Here is a 22848-nt window from a genome sequence, read left to right as displayed (position 1 = left end):
AAGTTACACTAAGCTATAACGCTCAGATTTGGCCTTAACTATAAAGTATTGTGGTTAATTCTGGGATATCAAAACCTCAAGACACTTCAGAGATTTAGCAGAATGCTACCAAAGATCAGGCAATTCAGAAGTTGGATATGGTCTTTTATGCACCAACCCTGGGAATTCGGTGTCATCTGTGGCTCAGGGTAAATAACTGGTGACTTGAGTCAAAATTGTTCAAGTATCATTACAGACAAGCACAATGTCCAGTGCAAGGGAACCTGCACCATCAGCTGCCACCATCTTCTGGTTGAGAAATTACTAAGGAAATTCATAAAAATGAGTTCTCCTGGTGTGCTGACCCATATTTGCCCCTTGCTCAGCATCAATTTTGTGGTCACTACATGACTGCCGTGGGAACTTGTACAAGACTGGCTACTTTTCTTATATTAGTCAATGAAGTGTAGAGACTCAAGTTTTAGGATGCCAAGAGTTCATAAGTAGAAGCTGTACAAATGCAAATCTCTTTACAGCAGGAAAAGGCAAGGTGATAGGTCTGTGTCAAAATCCTGCATGCACTTGACAAATAAATGAGTAGTGGATAAGGACAGATCTTAAATGAACTGTCAAAAGAACTAAAAGACAAAAGTAAACATTTAAATGAAAACATGACCTCACATGCACTCTCTGAAACAATGGTGGAAGCTAATTCAATACCAACTTAAGTGAACTTGATAGTCAAAAAGGGGAAAAAGTTGCAGGAGTATGGGGAAATAAGAAAAGGGAACTATTGCAGTGGTCTACCAGAGCTGGCACAAATACATTGGTTTGAATAGCTTCCTTCTCCGTTGCGCCATCCACAAATTTGACTTTCACCTACAGCAGAGTAGGATTGCAAGCAAGCACTAAACACCCGTTAAACAGTTCAAAGCTTTCCATGTTATTTCTCTTCTCCCACCATGCCACCCCCTCCCTCCCCCCCCCCCCCCCCCCCCCCCCCCCCCCCCCCCCCCCCCCCAAACCAGTTAGCTATGATGCACATCTTACATACCCTTCCTTGTTCTCTCCTTCTGTTGCAGGTTCCTCAGTTGCTTCAGTGACTTCTGATTTAGAACTGGCCTTCTCCTGCTCATCCAACCAATCAGAAACTGCCTTCAATGCCCTTTCGGTATGTGACACCATATTCTGTACTGCTTCCAGCTCTTCTTGAGTTGGGTAGATGGCAGCATGTTTTGCCATCACATGCCGGTCATCATTCACAAAAATACGCATGGGACGCTGGAAGGAAGGCAGTGAATGTTACAAAGCATTTATATTCATGCGAGGTAGACCATAATGCCAACATCAGATCCAAATGTCTCCTTTTGAGGTGAAGAGATTGTACTACTTCACAACTTGAAAATCCCACATCTCGTGGCTAGTACAGAAAACTGATCAAGTACCTTTAATATTGTGAAGAATTTGGAGACTGAAACCTTCCTAGATTATGACTTTCCTCCAGATTCAGCAGAGAATGCAGATCTGCCAAATCTCTAAGCCATTCGAGATCACTGCCATCTCAGATATTTTCAAACGGAGTTTGATCCCTGCCAATCAAGGAGAATTTGAGCTGCCTTTTTCTTTCCAAGCTCTAGGGCCACAACTGCAATTAATTCTGCAGTGAGAATCAACAAGTTCTAAAAAAAAAGAAAAACTGACCAGATAGATTAACTGTTTCTCTCAATGAGAGCCTGTAGCCAGCTATTCTTGATGTTCAATGATATTAGCAAGTCCCCTATCAACATCCTGGGGGTCAGAATTGACCATAAACTCAACTGGACCAGTCACAAAAATACCATGGATACAAAAGCAGGCTGGGTATCCAATGGCAAGTAACTTACCTCCTGACACCAAGGCCTTGCCATAAACTACAAGGCACCAACCAGGAACGTGGTGGGAAACTCTCCACTTATTGTGCAGCACTAAACTTGAAACCACCAAAGACAGAGTAGCCAGCTTGATTAATACTATCAACCATCCTAAGCCTTCATTTTTTCCACCACATGCTGTGGCTGCAATGTGTACCATCTACAAAATGTATTGCAGTTACTTGCCCAGGCCACTGGCAGCACCTTCCAAACCTTCCCTTGATATTTAACAACATTACCAAGTACTCCAGAATTAGAGGGTCACAACTGGAACAGCCACAAATACTGTTGTTACAAATATACATCAATGGCTGAACACCCTACTGCACACAACTCACTAACCTATGATTTTCCATCCACAAGACACGTATCAGCAATGCTATGGTATGTTTTCCATTTACTAATTGATGTGCAGCTCCAACACGAGACTGCAGACACCATCACAACACAGCAGCCTAGTCAAAATCATCCCATCACTGGCAAATTACCCTGAAACTCCTGAACCTTTGATTGCCCAATACCATCTACAAGTTGTACTGCACTAACTTCTTATATTAAAAATAACTTCCAAACTCATTCCTCTACTACTTAGAGGAACAAGGGCACCATATACACCAAATCCCAAATGACACTCCATTTAAATTTGAAAATACAATACTGCTCCTTCATTGCCACTGGGACAAAATCCAGGAATTCCAAGTCAGCACTAAAGCAGTGTCTTACCCCAGGGTCAATAGCTCAAGGTAGTCCACCACCAATTTCAAGGTCAATTAGGAGTGGACAGCAAGTGCTGGCTTTGACAGTAATAATACCCCACAATGAAGAAAGAGATCTACAGTAAAACTCACTTAATCCAGTACACTTGGGACTGTGTGGTGCTGGACTGGCAGATATTTTAGAACTATAGGATATCATTCCAAGTAATACTTCAACACTTGAAATTCGCCTTTTTTTTGGGAAAAAAGTTGTAGTGGCATAATAAATTTTCCATTGGTGAGTTTAAAGAGAGCACATGAACCAGGACCTCCAAGCCAGATGCTGCACCAACTAGGTTCACAAACAGTTGTTTAGCAGATTATCAGAGTTTTAATGTAATATGTTAATCATAGTTTGTTCTTTTGAGAAATGTCCCAATCCCACTTTCAAAAGGGCAAACCTTACATCCTGTCAAAGAGCCAGAATGCCATAAAGGTCAGATACATTGGACAAAGCCCTATATCATTGGACAAGGTCCCACAAGTAGGCTAATCCAGAAGGTTAAGGCACATGGGATCCAAAAAGAGCTGGCTAATGGGATCAAAAACTGGCTTGGTGATAGGAGGCAGACAGTAGTGGTGAAAGGATGTTTTACTAATTGGAAGTCTGGTGACTAGTGGTGGGACCTTTGCTGTTTGATACACATTAACGATTTGGATGTGAATGAGGGAGGTAGGATTAGCAATTATGCAGATGACAAGAAAATTGGTGGTGCTGCAGATAGCAACAAATGCTGCCCAAGCCTACAGCAGGATATAAATCTGTTGGAAAGTTGGGCAGGGTATTGGCAGATGGAATTTAATCCTGACTAATGCGGGGTAGTGCATTTTGGGAAGTCAAGTAGAAGTAGGACATACACAGTAAATGGCAGAGCACCAAGAAATGTTGATGAACAGAGAGACACTGGGGTCTAAGTCCATTTGTTCCCTGAAAGAGGCAATGAGTGGATAAGGTGGTGAAAATGGCATGTGGCAAGCTTGCCTTCATAGATCAGGGCACAGAATACAAGTGTTGAGTCATTACAAAACGCCGGTTAGGCCACATTTGAAGCAATATGCACAGTTCTGGTTGCCACACTATAGGAAAGATGTAATTGCATTGGAGTGCAGAGGAGATTCACCAGGATGTTCCCTGGAATCAGATCAGATTTATTATCACTGACATATGACATGAAATTTGATATTTTGCAGCAGCAGTACAGTGCAAAGACATACAATCTATAAATTACAAATATAAATAAATAGTGCAAACAAAAAAACAAGGAATAACTAGGTAGTGTTCATGGATCGTTTAGAAGTATGATGGCAGAGGGGAAGAAGCTGTTCCTGAATTGTGAAAGAGGCTGAGGGTTGACCTGATAGAAGTATATAAAATTATGAGAGGCGTAGATAGGGTAGATAGTCAACTTTCAACCCCCTCCCCCCACCTAGGGAGAGGTATTAAAAACAAGGGAGAAGAAGGAGTTTTAAAAGGGTATCTGAGGGTTTTTTCTAAAAAGAACAGTGGTTGGTATCTGGAATGCACTCAGAGGAGATGGTGAAGTCAGATACAGTTACTAAGTTTAAGAGGCATTTAGACATACACTTAAATAGGCAGGATACAGAAAGATAGGGTCCAAATACAGGCAAATGGGATTAGTGTAGATAGGCAAAAAGGTCGCCATGGAATGTGGTGGGCAAACTGGCCCATTTCTGAGCTGTACAATTATGACTATATGATTGAAATTTGTATTTCAAATGTCATAAGATTGCGATCTGTATACCAGAAGAAGTCAGGTCTTGAAACCAGATAAAGTAAACTTTTTAGAATGCAAAATTGTAAATGCCATGGAAATGAATCTGGGCTACATTAGTTATATCAGTGTATAGTTAAAAAAAATGCTCTGTTCAAATTAGTGAAGGATAAAATTAGGGATAGTTTCAGTTCCTGAAGAGAAAAGAAGAGCAACCTCATGAGGTTTATGCCAAGTGGGAAAAAAAACCAGAGGCCAATAAACATTTCTGGTGTGAATAAGCATGGTTACTGTTGTGCACATTACTAATCAATGTCATTTTGCTTAAATGTAAATTAACCCATCTATCCTAAAGGCAATAAAATCAGCTAAACTACGCTACACTCACCATTGTGGTTTTAGTCCCCACTTGCTCTTTCTTCTCAGGTACCTTTGGCTCCACAGGTGGTTCCTTTGGTTCCCCGCGAGGTTTCCTTGGGGTTTTATATAGCTTTTCCAAGCTCCTCAGACGATGAGATTTCAACCCCTCTTCAAAGCAGAGACAATCGTACCACAGACGCAACTCCTCGTATCTATGATCAAACAGGATTAATAAGAATTTGTATCTTCCCTCACGAGGTAATGCACAAAACATGGTTAAAATTTAAAATGTGTGCATATTCAAAGTACAGCACAAACTATCAGATTAAACTCACTAAAGCAGAAGGTTAAACACAGGAAACAGAATCCAACTTTTTCAAGCAGGTTTAGATGAAATGAACCATTAATATCTTGCAGACAATTAGAAGAAAATGTAATTGCTCACACCAAAGCACCAAAAGTATTAGCTCTGAAGCTCCTCAGTCTAAATACCATCTCTGCAACTGCTTATAGTAGAGGACATTTTAGGTACTTCCCAAATGTAGTTTTGACAATAAGTGTTGTGGCACACCATGTCAAATTTACCCAGGTATAGTTTGTATATTATAGATTTAGATGCAATTTTGCTCCTGGTTAACGATGTTTTATATGCACAATCTATTCACAGAAAAGGATTTATTACAAGCCACAGTACATCAGGTCAAGGGATTTTGCCACTGGGAAACAAAGCACAAGCAAGAGCAAAGATGGACCCTAGGATCACATTCTGGTGCATATTAAAATACCCAAAACGATAGTACTCATTCCCACCAAAACATGCTTCCTCAATTACAAAAGCTTGGGCTGCTGGCCAGCCAAGATTACAGTAACTGCTGCTTGGACATTAAGATTTTAATTCTTTCAACAATATATTCTCTACAGAAGTAGAAAATCTTTCCATATCCTCAGAATGCAGAATCAAACAAAATGGTCACAAATTCTTATCTAAGATGTCACTACATTTACCAATTCATTCCCTTTTTTCCATATTTTATAGCTGTGGCAGTTCTATTTGCAAGTGTACATTGAGCAGATAACCAAACCAATCTCTGACTATTGTTTCAGCAATGCCGCTGTTTCAAGCAATAATTATACTCGCAATAAAATAGGAGCAAATTTAAAACCATGTTTAAATTCTCAATGAAGATGTACATTTTCCCTGCTCATCTTACTTTCAAGGTTCATACACTAAATTTTCAGTGTCCACATATCTTTAACAACAACTGTAACAGGGCCCAACATTAACAGTTTCGTATTTATCTGGGCAACTGAAAATTTTGACTGGGCAAGTTGCCATTCAAATTTTATGCTGAATAAAGTTTCTATTCAAGTATACATTACGTTTGATGAATAATTTCAAATGCTTAGCATGTTCAGCAACTAAATTCCAAATAGGAATCTGGGTAACATAAAAGGGACTCAATGCAAAATGATTTTTTTTTAAAAAGTGGACCCAGCATACACACAGTTAATCCAAACTGGACAACGACAGAAAATACTATATACAATGGAACAGAATGAAGAAAATTTGATTTGAGGCAATGAAACAAGTGAAAATCTGGTATAGGCATACAAACATTTAGCGTGACATTCCTCAAGGTCAGGTAGTCATGTTGGTCAAATAGTCATCCTTAAAAGGAGCTTCATGACTTAATGCTCTCCAGTCAAGAGAAGCATTGGCAGATTTTGGACTAAACAATTCAACAGTGTACAACCTAGAGTACAACACCAATGCCTAGGTTGTACACTGTGAATACAGACTTTTCAGCCCTTAATACAAGGTGCTGTGCATAGAATTTAATCATCATGTCCACTGCAACATGTGGACAGTATCCCATGGGTATGTTGATTGATCCCTTCAGGTTTCAATATACTTTAAATGGCTAGTTATGAAACTGAATTGGCAACCCATGAAGCCTAACATTTACCTATCGTAGTCCTGAGGATACAGGCGCCTGCCACTGCGAATGAGTTCGTCCCAGTACAGGAGCTCCTTGTAAGCCTGCCTCTTGTCCCACACTGGCACTGGCGGTGGCATCAACTTTAGTTTTCTCTTATCACCTTGAGATTTCTTTGAGCCACCAGGAATCATAGCCTGCAAGTAAATGTTTATCCTTTCAAACGAGGAAAGCATTCCAGCGGCTGTAGAATTATTACTGTACTGCAACGTAGGCTCATTTTATTACAAATAGCTGAATGGAGCAGAGCTTCAGATCAGCACAGGTGTCACCCATGTTTTTTCAGCAAAAGAGGGCAACTAAACTACCTTGCCTTCTAATCCAACTTGTAAAGATCACCAATAATTTATTAGTAGGACTAAGGAATGTTAATTTACAGAAGAAAACCCAGATCAATGCAGACCATTATCTGTTGATTAGCTTGGAAAGGGAGCACAGGGCTAGGTTTCGATGTGGTACCTCCACTGCTGTACCATCTACCAATCAGCACCTTCAACTCTAGTGAAGACCGCAAATCTACATTTAACAGAAGGTTGCAATTCCGGGAAATAATAAAAATGGAACCAAGTGAGAATAAAAGTGTGAAGGGATACAGCTTATTGGGAAAATGTACTGTCAAACTGGACTGAAAGCTTACTGATGTAATTCTATGAGCAGCAAGTCAAGAGGATGGGTATAAATCCAAGATCAATCACTAAAGAACTAAGATTTAAGAAAATTTCTCAGTAAGAAGCTTGTCAGAACATGGAATAGCCTACTAAAAATAGGAATGAAAATAAAACACAAAAATACTGCTTTCAAAAGGGAAATGGATAAAATATAGAGTAATGGGACTAAAATAACTAGATATAATCAAAATGAGTTAAGCATCTCTTTATTTTGCTGCAAAATTCAGATTCGGTGAAATGAATCTGAAGGGGTGATGAAAGTGTGAAATAAGGGATCAAGGGAAACCTAGTTCAGGATTTTTGATACAGTGATCTTTCTTACCTAAAGGTGAGGATTACGTTCAAAAATAATCCTCACCTACATAAACAGCAGGTTTCCCTAAACTGCAGTTAGTATCAAGAAACCCACACTAATACTGCCACTCATTAACCCAGCACAAAAAAAAAATGAACTAGTATGATTTTTAATTTACAAAGTGCTAAATCAAATCAGAACAAATTGGACATTGAAAAATCCCCATTAAAAAGTCTTCAAATAACTTCTCTTCTCAATGCTAATGTGTATTGTGTGCAAGGTCACAGATCACTGCCCTTTCGTTGCAATATTGATGCTTTTAATTTACATTCACAATGCAGATATCATGAGCAATGCCAACATCTATTAATTACCAATTGCCCCCAAACTGAGTTAACAGTTAAAAGGCAACTACTTTGGTAAGCATGGAAATCAGTGAAGAACAATAGTGAAACATAGCTATTTGAAAATATTTTACCTCTTCCTAGACCAATTCCAAATACTTACTAGAATTCAAGTTGCCCCAGTGCCACAGAAAAATTTCAACTCAACTCTCTGGATCTTTGTTCTACAAGTCAGGCTGCTAGCCCAGTAATTTAATTGTTATTGTGGTATTACATCTGCAGTTACCTCTACCCAAGTACTTAAACTGACCTATTCTCAGCAAAATTTGGTATTCTTAAGTCCATTACCCAACTGTCTTCCTTATTATACATTTCAGATTTATGAACACTCAAAGCATTTAAAATAAAACACTATAGCAAGTAGTGGCTCTACATGCTACACAATTCCCATCACTGCATAGAAGCAGTTATAATCAAATTCACAAATGAAATCTTCTGTGACCATGATATGCACACCCTTCAACTTGATTGTTGCCTTCAATTATGACAGGACAACCAATCTTACCCATCCAAGGTGGAAAAACCCTACAATGGCTCCCCCCACCCCCCCAACTCTGATTATAAGCATTACCCTCCCAACCAGAATCAATTCTTTCTCAAACGCTTGCAGGCCTCAATACACGAATTTCACATCAGGATCACTAGGAAATTCTGCCACTTGAACCTGTTCAGACATTTAACAAAAATCACAGCTGTTCTGACTGTACCCTTAAATCTGTCTACCCACCAGTAACTTTTCATCAATTTGCTTACCAGAAGTCTAACTACCGGCCTTAAAAAAAATCAAGATCCTGCTTCCACAGCTTATGAAGAAAAGTTCTCTCTAAGCCTCAAACCATCATTCTTTTAAATAGTGACCATGGTTCTAGATTCTTCTGCAAGAGGAAACATCCTTCCCATAGCCCAGACATCCTAAGATGCATCAAGTTCTGTGTATGCACTTCCCATTCAGCTTTAGGTTACCATTCTCTCTCAAACCCTCCATAGCTCATGTTTTCAAATTGCTCAACTACAACTTATTGTGCATTGGGAATTTTCTTCCTCCCAAACATAGATGACATACCATCACAAACAGGTTCACTGGGCTGAGCACTCTTTCTGGATGGCAGACTTGTATAATGGAGGGATTAAGTAGACTGGGCCTATACTCGAGAATGACTGATGACCTCACTGAAACAAAGTTCTTAAGCAGCTTGACAGGGTAGATACAGGAATGTTGTTTCCTCTAACTAGGATGTTTTGAAAGCATTCCTGAAAATAAGGGCCAAGTCATTCTGGACAAGAGAAGAAAACTTTCAGAAGGTGATGAATCTTTGAATTTCTCTACTCAAGAGTGCTGTGGAGGATCAGTCACTGAATATATTTTTAAGATGGAGGTTGATGTCAAGGGAGTTGAGATATGGGGATGGTGCAGAAAGTGGCAAAAAAAAGATCAGCCATAAACATAGTCAAATAGCAGAGCACACACAAGAGGCCAAAGAACCCGCTTCAGCTCCTAGTTGTACATTGTACTAGTACTCAGAGCTCTTTCAACTAATATCTTGTAACGGCTACTAATTTCTTCACCCAAAATAGCCATCTAGCCTCTTAGTATTGCAATTTCCTATTCTCCTATAAGATGCTCCTCAAAACCTACAACACCATACCCAAAGTCTCCTTTAGCCCAACATCTCTTCTTTGCTTAAGCTTTGGGGAAGGGTCTTGGAAAATTATGCCATGTTAAAGGAGCTATTAAACAGATGATTTTTAAACAAGGTATGCAAATATTAATACATGTGGCATTAACACACTCAGAAAACAAAGGAACATAAGCATTATGCAAAACAGCTACCATGAGTTTGCTTCACAATAGATCTTAAATTCATTCAATCTACCATCAAAAAACTACTAATTTGTAAAAATTCAAGGTGGCAGTGAACATTATGATTAATAGGGTAAGTTGTTTTATTTGCATACAGTGCCACAAGTACATGCAAAGAACACCTGTTACTGATTATTTGAAAAACAAAAGCTGCGATCAGCAAATTGTAACACAGTCACCATTCTTCTTGTTGATCTTGAGATTGTACTGGCTCTTTCTGAATATTAATCCAGTTATTACAACTCCCAACCTTCTTTCACATCCAATATGCAATATTACCCCCCACCACCCTAAGTGTTCACAAGAGAATTCAATTAAACAATGCACCACCCTAATAAACAATGCGCTTCCAATTCAGACAAGGCTAAACATACAAGTTCTTTGGCATAACTTCCTGATGTACTATGTCTCTATTTATGAAGCCCAGGATCCTATGTACCTTACCTAGTTCTATTTTCAGCACAATCACAAAGACTCTTAAAATTGCATTACTTAAGCTTGCTTTTCACTTGTTACATTGTCACCTTCACAAACAAGCTTCATATTATCCCCTCAAAAGCAAAAATCAGGAAACTGGCGACCACAAGCCATGGCCTCGCGTACACTTCCAGAAGAGTAAAAGAGTCATCACTGGAAGTGAGATGGCAAGACCCAATTACTTTGTCTGTGTAATGCCCAATATCAAATAACACACCAACACTCACCATCTCAACTCAAATTTTAGAGAAAGCTACTTTGGACAAGAAGCCGAGAGCAATTGTGCCTTTGTTTCTATATCAACTGCATCTGAAAGATGGATGCAGGGACACACCCCAGACTTTCTCCTTCAAACCAAAGCTGATTTGTCAGATGGTACATTTTCTGTCTCAGATTTCCAGTCATTAGCATGTTCCTCAGAATTATCATCTTCCTCACCATTTACATGTTTATCAGGTGGAACCGAATATTGTTTTATTTTAGACACTTGAACATTGCACTTGATTATTTATGCCATCTAGGCAAGGTGCTAGGGAGTGACAAATTGTATCTGTTGCTTAGTTGGGCATCTTAGTTTAATTATTACAAAAGTTGGCATAGTGGCACAGCTAGTAGAGCCGCTGCCTCACAGCACCAGCTGCATTCAACCCTGACCTTGGGTACAGGGTATATGGAGTTTGTACATTCCCCTTATGACCTTGCAGTTTCTGCTAGGTGCTCGTTTCCTACCACATCCCAAAGATGTGTGGGTCAGTAAGTTAATTGGGCAGTGCAAATTGTCCCAAGTGTGTAGGTGAATAGTAGAATTTGGAGAGTTGATAGAATGTAGGGAGAATGGGATTAATGTAGGGTTAGTGTAAATGGGTGGTTGATGCAGGCATGGTGGGCAGAAGGGCCTTTTACTGAGCTGTATCTCTCCATTACATTACAGCACTCTATGCCAATGAGAAAGCTCGTAACTTTTGTAACTACCATTCTTCACATAGCAAAAAATTAAAAACACTATTGTTTTAACTTTATTTTCTTCAATTACAATATTTTGCTATTTACTGATTAAATAATTTATAACATTAACAGTGCTCCCACCAATATTACTAGTATCTTCCCCATCCCCAAATATCAGAATACTGCAAATTGCAATTCCCTGTGATTACACCTCAGCAAGACACCAGAGAAAAAGAAATCTTGAAAGAATAACCACAGAAAATAAAATTCATTTAGCCAAACTGAATATGTATATATAAAATTGTGAATTCAGGTTTAGATCATAACCATATATCAAGAACAAATGGTATACAAATTGTCTGCAAATTATTGACCAGGTTAACAATAAACAGGCAGGTACTTAAATTGACAGCATGTGACCAATAGCATCCTGCAGGAATACAAATGTTATTTTCAAATTCACATACAAGATGTGGAGTACCTGGAAAAGCAAACAGTTATTACCCGCCCCTAACTATCTTGCAGAAATGGTGGTTCACTGTCATATGTCTGGTGGAATTAAGATGGCAAACCCATCTCCACGTAACTGGGTCTAATGTGCAACGGTATTTACGTAGCTGGTCCATTTGCAGTTCTGATAATTCCCAGGATAGTGATGTTAGGGAACTTGGCACTAAAATTAAATTAAATACCAACAAGCAGTGGTTAGAATCTTGTTAGAGCTGGCTGGTGCATGGAAATGAATGCTTTCTACCGCTTATCAAAATTTACCTGAAAGTTGCCCAATTCTTATTACATGCAGCCACGAGCTACTTCATTTTTTGCGGAAATGCAAATGGAATGGTTCATTTTCTAACTTCATTACAGAAGGAAGGTCACCAATAAAGCAAATGTAGATGGTGTTACAAACCAGCAACAAAAGAAATACACCGAGTCATGATTCAGTGTTAAAAACTACTTTATTAATAACTACTTATGATAATAAGAAAAATAAAAGTAAAAATGTTAGAATGTTAGAAGTAAAAATGTTAAACCTTGAACGTTAACCCCAAAACTAAACTCGTCGTGTGTGTATGGCAAAGTCCCAAACTCCAAGTCCAGGAATGGTTCTTAAAGTTCAGTTCAGCAAGCCACAAGGTGAAACATGAGCAAAGGCTTCTTCAACAACCACCGTTGTTCTGAAGATAAAACGTTGATGTAGAGAGAACATAGAGAGAGTGATTATGAAATCCAAATGTTCCATGATGGAACCCAAATGACACCTCAGTGTTTACTCGATAGTGACTTCCTCATCCCGAAAAGCATCCAAATCGTGGTCGTCCACACAAATACCTGTTTCCCTCTACAGGTCAACAATAAAAATGAACTCCACCGGATTTCCCCCAATTTCCATACATGGATTGTAGTAACAGACACAGTTATTGTTTCTCATCCATTGATAGAGAAAACTAGCAGGCTGGTCTCTCTCTTCTCGGACTTCAACTGACTTCTTCAACAACGTCATTACGTCCTTGATCTTCTGTTGACGTAAGCACGCCACACACACACACCACTATGCTCTATCTTAAAGGGACATTCACCTAGTCCGTAACAGTTGGAACAAAACTATTCAACGCCTATGCTGATGTCTACAGGGAGTCAGGTGGCAAGTCAATCACTGCAAGTTTCCTAACAAACACAATCCTCCTTTGCACAATTTAAAAATCTACTGGAGAGCTTCCCTTCAGTTTTACCAAGTCTCTTGGTATCACACTCATAATTGACCATGGATGATAATTAAAGCCACATATCGAAAATCTGTGAATGGAAAGCTTTATGAGGAAGGTAATGGAAGCATTTAGTTAGGAGGTATTAGTAGTCAACTAATGGGCCAAAAGTACAGGAAGATTGCAAAATAGGAAAATATGGACACATTGGTAGAATAGGGCACTTTCTAGAGGTTCAAAGAGACTTGGGATTCCACATACATGCATCATTAAAAACATCCTGTGCAGGTAAAAGACTACTAGAATACCGAGTCTGGTATTATGATGATACCATGACATCATACAAAAATGATTAAACTTTTGTATTGGGGAAACAATACAAATAACATCCAATAGCCTGGAAAACCCACCAGCATAAGACCAAAATCCAAAGTGTGCCAGATTATCGGTGCTTCACTGGATTTTTCAAAATGTGATTAGCTTTTCTGCATCCACAACGTTACTAGGCAAGGGGTTCCCCACTCCCAGTCAAATCAGTGAGACAGGTCCTTTTCCCAAATCCACATTAACTTGATTCATCAGCATCTTTGTAAACAAAGGCTTGGAATTTATTCCAGTAATTACACCCCCCCCCCCCCCCAAAAGTTAAATTACTGGCCCATAATTACTTAACTTTCCTCCTTTTCAAACTACAGAAAATCAACAGTCCTCCAAACCTCCAACATTATTTTGCAAGGCAAAGAGAATTGGAAAGTAGCAAGAGTAATTTTGGCTGTTTTTTAAAAAAGCAATCTGGGATACATTTCATTTGGACAAATCCCTCAATATTTCCTCTTACTATGCATACGCCATACTTATTCTCAACCAAATCAGCATCAGCCTTCTCATAAAGACAGCCACGGATTGTTCATCAAGAGACTCGCCTACATCCTCCACATTGGTTACTTTTAGGTAACTAATAGGGCTCAACTCTTTCTTTAGTTAACCTCATTCTCTTCATGTACCCAAGAATCACCTTTGATTTTATCTCACTTGGCAATGTTTTTTTTCCCAATGCACTCTTTGCTTCTCTAACTTTACAACCTCACTTTCTTCGAGGCTTTCCATTCTATAAAATTTGCAATGCCTCACTTTATCATTCCTTTTTGACATAGTTAAGGAAAAGCAACATGGCTCAGGTTAGAATGGTATAAGTTTTGTGCATTCTAGATGGTATTTTCAAATTAAATCAGAAAATATTTTTAAAAGTAGGAAGGATATGTAAACCCAGATGACCAGGAAAAAAAGTGCACCTTTTGTAATTTATACATAATAAACTATGCAGTGAAAAGGAATACAGGCACAAAATAACTATTGCTTAAGAGACTCTTAAATAAGCACGAGTGATAGAAAAATGGAGGGCTACGTGGGACGGAAGGGTTAGATAGATCTTAGAGCAGGATAAAATGTCGGCACAGCACTGTGGTCTGAAGGGCCTACACTGTGCTGTAATGTTCTATTACCAGGGTACTCTGAATACTAATCTCTCATTCACTCATTTAAAACAAAAATACACCACTAATTATTCTAACAAAGTGGATGACTTCATATTTCCCCCCCCCCCCACATATTCCATTTGATGCGTTCTCACCCCTTGAAAACCCACTGCATCCTCATTGTAGCCCACACTGTCAGCATCACCTGTACAAGTTATCATCAGCAAACTTGGATATAGCACCTTTGGTCCTGTTATCCAAATCATCCATTTGGACTGAACAAGTGGGGCTCCAGCATTGATCACTGCAGATGTTAATGGTCACAGCCTCCCAACTGAAAATGACCAATCTATTCCACTCATTTCCCATCCCCCTCCTTAAAATCCATTAACCAATATTCAATATGCACCAGTGTATCACATTCTACTGTAAACTCTAATTTTGTCTAGTGTTCTTCCATGACACCTTAAAGATATCAGGAAGTTCAAATACACCACAACAACTTATTTATTCTGCTAGTTACAACCTTAAATTTGTCAAACATCATTTTCTCTCATAAATGATAATATTTTCCACTGCCTTAATAATATTCTGGCATTTTCCCCACTAGCGGCAGGCTAACTGATCTATCATTTCTCCCCATCTTCTCCCATCTCCAATCCCTTTGTTAAATAGCACAGCAATATTTCCTACCATCTAATTTGTGGAAGTTATTCTAGAATCTGTACAAATTAAGGTGGTAACAACCAGTGCATCGACTTTCTGCAAAATCATCACCTCTAAACACCTAGGATGCAGATTATCAGGTACTGGGAATTTATCATCTTTCAGTTCCATTAATTTTGACAAGTTTTTTTTTAAAAAAAGCTAATACTCATTTCTTTCAGCTCCTCATTTACTCCAGACCTGCTGCCCTCCACAATTTCTTGAAGAATTTTTAAAGAATCAAAGCATTTTTGGAAAGAGACAATATTTAACTTCTGTCATTTCCTTATTCTCAATATAATTAAGAGTGCTCTTTTTTAATAAAAAAAGAATTCATTCAAGGTATGTGAATTGCCCTTGAGAAAGTGGTGGTGAGCTGCCTTTTTGAACAACTGCAGTCCTCAAGGTGTGAGTATATCCACAATGCTGTTTGGAAGAAATTTCAAGGATTTTGACCAGGCAACAAAGGAACAGCAATGTATTTCCAAGCCAGGATGGCGTGTGGCTTGAAGGGCAACTTTAAGCCACACACCAGTTTTTAAGAATTTAAGACCCTGGTTTTGGACTGAATAAATTTTCAATCTTTCCATAAAATTATACTAGATAATAATTATTCTTAAATAAAGGCCTTCTTAACTACCTGATGAATAAACTTTCACATGACAATATTAGTTCTAAAAAGCATGCTCCATCATTGGTTTCTCATTAATCTAGAAAACCATCTCTTACACTTCATAAATTCATTCTTCACACCATTGCTAATTTGGTTTTAGCCAATTTATACAAAGATTGAAGTCCCCATAGTTATTGTAACATCCTTGTTACATGCACCTCTGGTCTTTCTGATTATAGTACATGTGACTTTACTACCACTGTTTGGGGATCTATACAATTCCCACTAATGCTTTCCAACCTCTTGCTATTTCTTTGGGGCAACGCAGCGGCACAGCCAATACAACTACTGCCTCAGAGCCCCAAACAAGCTCCCAATGTCCAGTGCCATTTGTGTGAAGTTTGCACATTCTCCCCGTGACCACGTAGATTTCTTCTGGTTGCCTTCCACATTCCAAAGATATGCAGACTGATGCAAACTGGCCTATGTAAATTGCCCCTAGTGTGCAGGTGAGTGATAGAATCTACAGGATGTTGATGGGAATGTGGGGAGAGCAAGATACAGGGAAACTAGGAGAATAGGAGTGCTCTGTAATTAAGCATAAGCTCGATGGGCTGAAATGGCCCCCTTTGATGTCATGTGGAAAAATGAAATTTTAGCTCCACACAAATTATTTATTAAATCCTTTTGCCTTTTTACTCCAATTATCAGGGCTACCCCACCTCTTTATAATTTTGCATGTTTTCCTAAGTATCCTTGAATATTTATTTCCCAACTTTAGTCAATTTGCAACCAAGTCTCAATTGCTATTAAACTAAACCCACTTAAACTCATTCAGAAGTACGAGGATGATGATTCCAAAGACGCACAATCCTCAGGAGCAATCTCTTCATTTCAGTATTCAAAGTGGCCACTATTTATCCAGAGACCATATTTCCAGCTCTAGGCATTCTTCCTCACCATCTCCCCACTCAAAACCCATCTCAGCCACCAGGTATGGCGGCAGGGTGGAGGGAGGGAAGAAATGTGGAGGGGGAACATAGTGAAGAAAAGCATCTTTAGAGTATCTAAAATATCAAATGTGCTCAGAATTTTATACACCTCAATAAGATCATTTTATTCTTCTAAATTCAAGAGGTCCATTCTGTTTAATCTTTCCCAAAACAACTCATCCATCCTAAGAAAATATAAAGTGAACATTTAGTGCACTATCAAGTGTGGTTTCAAAGATCTGTATGAAACTGTAACAAGATTACATAACATCTGCACTCCATATACTTAGCAATGAAGGTTAATATTTCATTTGGCTACATAATTCTATGTTAACTTTGTTTCTTGCATAAGTAGTCAGCTCTGAACACCAAGGGCTTATGATCCCACTATTTAATCAATCTTGGTTTTCTATCCTTCTTACTATTACATAGATCTTTTGCCCAATCCATTAGTGATCTTCACAGCTTATATTTCCAGCTATCTGCAGAAATCAGCAAACTTAGTGGTACTAAGTCTAATAATCCAAGTTATTTAGAATGCAGGCAGCTGAGAGCCTTATCACTCCACTACTCACCAACTTAAAAATGGCTTACTTATTCCTTAGTATTTTGTTAATCTTCCATCCACAGGATGGTGTTATTTTTAGGCTCATGAAATCCTGTCTTCTGCAGTAACCTTTTGAGGCACTTTAATAAATGCTTTTTGGAAATATCAAGTACCTATAACTACCAGCATCTTCCAAGAGCTCTAATAAATTTGTCAGATGTTTCCATTTTAAGGGAACCAAGTTCACTGTCTATTCTTGTGACTTTTGATGATCATGTAAGCAATTACTTAATAATGCATTCCAACATTATCCTGGACATCCAACGTCAGGCTGAATGCATGTAGTCCCCCAATCTCCTTTCTTAAAGGAAAGCAGTATATTTCATATTTTCCCATTGAAAGCTTTTGGAAAGTAAGGAATTTCAGTAAGAGACAAATGTTTTCATCATCTCTACAGCCAATCTCTACAATGTAGGCCATCAGATCCAGTTCTGCATGATATTAGACTCCTAAGTATTTTTAATAATACTCGGAAAGAAATATTCCACCACCTTCCCTGCTCTGCCCACTTGCCAAATTTCAGGTTCCCAGCCTTGGCCATCTTGCTAACACAATGGCCATCAGATCAAACTCATTTCTCTATAGTTGTGATGCTCATTCATAGATTGGAGCTTTTTGAACAGGTTTCCATTTTGGCTGACTTGACCCTTTTTGCTGCTCCACCCTATGCTCTCCTTAGGATCAGGAAAGTAGGCATCATTTATCTAATATCAGAGTTGAAGAAGCAGAGTTAATGGAGTTTGTCACTCAGCACTTGAGACCAGAATATTAGCCAACATTTACAAGAGGAGGGCCACATTTACTGACCCTAACTGGGACTGAAACAGGAACTAAAGCACTGAATAGAGATAGATGAATGTGTTTTATTTAATACATTCCAGGAGCCATGAGAAAAAGTTTAACATAGGAATAGTTAAAACTAAAATCAAGGAAATGCTTTATCTGGTTAGGATAATTATTATTAAAAGAGAAGGTTTAAAGGACACATACTTCAATTACGAGAAAATTACTAACAGTAAGCAACCAGGATAATATTACAGAAAGAGGTGATACCATTAGGATGGGAATCAGGAGATTATGATTACTGCCAGTGGGAAAGTTGAATTACAAGCAAGAATAGAAACTAACTAACAGAAAGTGTGCATACATTTACATGATGCTGAACTGGGAAGACCCATTTTCTTTGACTGCAAACATACTCAACATACATGCATAACCTACAATGTCCAAGGATTAGACTTGATTGCATTTTGCCTGCAGGGACAAAATGAATGGACACTTCCTGTGCCTTAATTTTCTGATGATTAGTAGAGCAATTAGAGGGCACCATATCCACATTTGCCGATAACATGGTCATGAAAATTAGTGTAACGGGAGCATTAAATTTCAAGAAACGTGTAAATTGAATAGTCAGAAGTGTGACAAAGATGTTAACAAAATAAAAAAAAAGAGTATAACATTAAATAATAGTGTTCAGTGGGGTCTAAACAAATTTGGAATACCTCATGTGCAAGTCATCAGTTAGCTTTATAGTCCACTGCTATGTTTCAAAAGGCAATGGAACATTTTAGATAACTAGAATAAATTGGGTTGAAACTTTAGCAGCTCATGAAATCCTAATTATTTAACATATGGTACAGGATGCCCCTAGGTAACAAATAGCTGCTGTTTTTGCAGACTGATCCTGTCCTTAAGTCAGAAAATTCACAAAATCACTCAAAGTAATTGTACCTCCACAGTACTGCTGCGTTGGCATAAAAACCAAAACACAATATTGGCATCAAAAGCACAAAACTATTAACAATTACTAAAAAGGGAGAGGGGGAGAACAAATGAGTTCTGCTGATCATAGGAGCGAGTGTATGTACGTACATTGGGCTTTAATAATTTTATGGGAGCTCATTCGTTTGTATAGGCATTCGGAACCTGAGGACAACCTGTATACCCAACCACTGGGCACCAGAGCCTAAAGATGGACTGAACTCAGAAGGAAAGCAGAAATGACCAGAATATTACAAAATCTTCAAGAATTAAGATCAGATAGAAACAAAATCAATAGGGGAAAGTTCATATTACTCATCTATACTAGATAAGGGAGCAAAGCAAGACAATATTTGAGACAAAGATCAGTCATAGGTGGGGCCTGAAGGGCTGAATAGCCTGCGCCATGCACAAGCACGTGGTCATCCCAAGTCCTCAATCCCATATATTGCATGTTTTTCCCCACCACACAAACTACAAAGTTCCTACATTGCATTAAACAATAAAAACAAATCTACCTCCTTGTGCATAACAAGATTGTTAATAATAGCAATTTTGACTGAAACCACTCTGTAAAGTTATATACATCTTGAATCCAAAAATCAGAGGCAAAAACAAAATGAAATAAGAGAAATCTACTGATTCTACAACCAAGATAACAGCACATTTTAAATATTAACGGACTAGTTCTGTAATAGAGTTTGTTGTACAAAAACTAGAAAAATTCAGACACTAATAACTGTACGGCAGCAGAAGGAAAATACTAGCTGAAAATATTTAGACTACTCAAGTCATTGCTATACCAAGCACAACCATGGTATCTGTAACCAAAAATTGAAGGCAAAATCAAGCTACACTGGTACTCAATTCTAAACTATTTGCTCCAGTGCTCTTGGTCTTTTGGTGCAAACACTCTCATGTAAGGGCCTGCCATAATTTAAAGAAGCCCCAATCATGCTGCCAAGGAATCTGGCAGTCCAGTAATGAAATCCCCATGACACGACCATGGGCTGGTATTTGGCAGGCTGGAGCGAGCAGTGTAGCCAATGGTGCAAAGGAGGGGGAAACAAAATAAAAGAGGCTGTACCCTGGCATATAAGGCCAATGCCAGACATTGCTGGACACTGGCTGCACTTGCAGCATGTATCAACAGGGTGATCCTACTGGGTGCTACTGGGTGCAAAGGGTAGTGCTATCTCCCTCTCCGTTTGGCTATACAGCTCTCCCCAATCCAGAGATTCCTCCAAGGTAAGAAGCTCGATGACCAGACACTGCCGAGAAATCTCTGGACTGGGGAGACCTGTACATCCAAACAGAGGGAAGACTGCAGCTTCTATCACATCCAACACAAAATCATGCGAGAGACTGCAAGATCCAGAGAGTGGGCAAGCTATAAAGCAGATGCTACCACTCCCCAGCAATGGCCTGCATCAGATCTCAGCATTCAGTGCCCACATCACTTGCTACATCCCTACCTGCCAAATAACCAACTTCATAGGCAGCCTCTCTACACCAAAGTGAAGATTCATTGCTGGGGGGAAAGGCCAAGTTTCCAGCACAGCAGCAGGCAAGGCAGAGATTCACATCAGGAAAGGCAGAAGTTCACACCAGGTTTCCTGCATAACAGCACCGCCAGTGACAAATCTCTATGTACATAACACTATTTAGCCTCTTTTAGCACTGATTCCACTAGCTCTCCAATTCTTGGAAACATAACTGAAGTACTAAGTGAGGTGCACTGATCTTCACCCGTCATGAGATTCCAGCACTCAAGCCACTTACACACAGATTTGGTAGATTAATCATAGGATAAAGCTTCCTTTCAGTAATAATTGAAACATTTAAGTAAAAAGTTTCAGTTTTCAGAGGTCCTATACAAAATTCTGTAAATACAATGTACTTAGGAGTCAGAGTCAGAGCAGTACAGCATGGATACAGGCCCTTCAACTCAAGTCCATGCCAATCACGGTGCCCACCTAGCTAGTCCCAATTTTCTGCATTTGACCCATATCCCTCCATCCCACCCCTCCACGTACCTATCCAAGTGCTTCTTAATGATACTATTGTACCTGCCTCAACCAATTCCTTTGGCAGCTTGTTCCATATACTCATCACCCTCTGCTCAAAAAACTTGCCCCTCAGGTCCCTTTTAAATGTTTCCCGTCACCCTAAATCTGTGTCCCCTAGTTTTGGACTCCCCTACCCTGGGGAAAAGACTTTTACCGTTCATCTTATCTATGCCTCTCATAATTTTAAACATTTTTATAAGGTCGCCACTCATTCTCCCACTTTCCAAAGAATAAAGACCTAGCCTGGCCAACTTCTCCCTATAACTCAGGCCCGCTAGTCCTGGCAGCATGCTCGTAAATCTTTTCTGCACCCTTTCCAGTGTGACTATGTCTTTCCTATAACAGGATGACCAAAACCGTACTCAGTACTCCGAGTACAGCCTCACCAACAACTTATGCAACTGCAATATAATGTCCCAACTGCTACACTCAATGCCCTGACTGATGAAGATCAGCGTGCTAAACGCCTTTTTCACTACCCTGTCTACCTGCTTTTAACGAACCATGCACTTGTACTCCTAGGTCTCTGTTCCATTATTCTCCCTAGTGCCCCACCATTCATAGTACAAGTCCTACTCTGGTTTGACTTTCCAAAATGCATCACCTCACACTTACCTTTATTGAAGTCCATTTTCCACTCCTCAGCCCACTTCCCTAACTGATCAAGAACTCCCCCACCCCCCCACGTAATCTACGATAACCTTCTTCACTATCAACACCACCTCCTAATTTCGTGTCATCCACAAACCTACTGATCAAGCCTTGTGCACTTGTATTCAAACCAATTATATAAATAAGGAATGACAAGGGTTCCAACACCGACCCCTGCAGCACACCACTCTTCACCAGCCTCCATTCTGAGAAACAACCTTCAACCACCACCCTCTGCTTCCTACCTCCGAGCCAACTTGTTCATCTTTCTACCTCAACTCTTTCAAACATTTTTATTTTGTCTTCTATCCTCCCCGGCCCTCTCCCTAATTCCATCTCTGGTTTGGTAACATCAGTCACACTCCAATCATTCCCCCTTCAAACAGGCCATTTAAGATGTAAAGTGCAAATAAATGCATGCACACAGGATCCAATATTCAGCTGCCACTTTCAAAAACAACCACATTACCATAACAAATGTATCCAGTTGACCAAGGACATCAGACAAAAGAACAGAACTAACTTCACAAAACACAGCAGTTCAAATACAATTGTTGAAACATCAGGATGAGATAATAGCTTAGGTACTGACCCTTAAACCTTTAAAATGGGCAACCACGAAGCAGATTTGCCCTTCAAATGATTTATAAAGCTTCATTTATGGAATATTGGCCATCCTCAATTTCCTTTGACAAAGTGGAACTGATCCATCATCTTGAACTGCAGTCTCTAACACTCCCACAGTCGGTAGGAAGTTCCAGAATTTAGAAACAATGATTAAAAATGGACTGCATGTTCAAGTCAGCATAGTGTGGGAATTTGTCAACAGTGGCATTCCCAAGCACCCATTATCTTTTTGATTTTTTAGAGACAATGGATTTGAAA

At 39.2% G+C, this 22848-nt stretch overlaps 1 protein-coding gene across 7 annotated transcripts in view; it reads right to left on the bottom strand.

The window, feature by feature from the left end:
• The window catches only part of LOC127585091 (interleukin enhancer-binding factor 3-like), a 71161-nt gene that overhangs the window by 44669 nt on the left and 3644 nt on the right, over positions 1-22848 (bottom strand). For 4 of the 7 annotated variants that reach the window (XM_052042284.1, XM_052042280.1, XM_052042279.1 and 1 more), the window contains exons 2-4: positions 6705-6871; positions 4766-4949; positions 1034-1260 (exon numbers count right to left, since the gene is read on the bottom strand). In XM_052042284.1, coding sequence (XP_051898244.1) covers positions 1034-1260; positions 4766-4949; positions 6705-6868 — 575 coding nt within the window. In that variant the 5' untranslated portion in view covers positions 6869-6871. The remainder of the gene's footprint in view (positions 1-1033; positions 1261-4765; positions 4950-6704; positions 6872-22848) is intronic. The other 3 variants (XM_052042281.1, XM_052042282.1, XM_052042283.1) reach the window with 1 other exon arrangement.

Source organism: Pristis pectinata, chromosome 31 (genome assembly GCF_009764475.1).
Source record: "Pristis pectinata isolate sPriPec2 chromosome 31, sPriPec2.1.pri, whole genome shotgun sequence".
NCBI classification, from domain to species: domain Eukaryota; kingdom Metazoa; phylum Chordata; class Chondrichthyes; order Rhinopristiformes; family Pristidae; genus Pristis; species Pristis pectinata.
The sequence above is the reverse complement of the archived record's forward strand: the minus strand, read 5'-3'. Positions and strand labels throughout refer to the sequence as shown.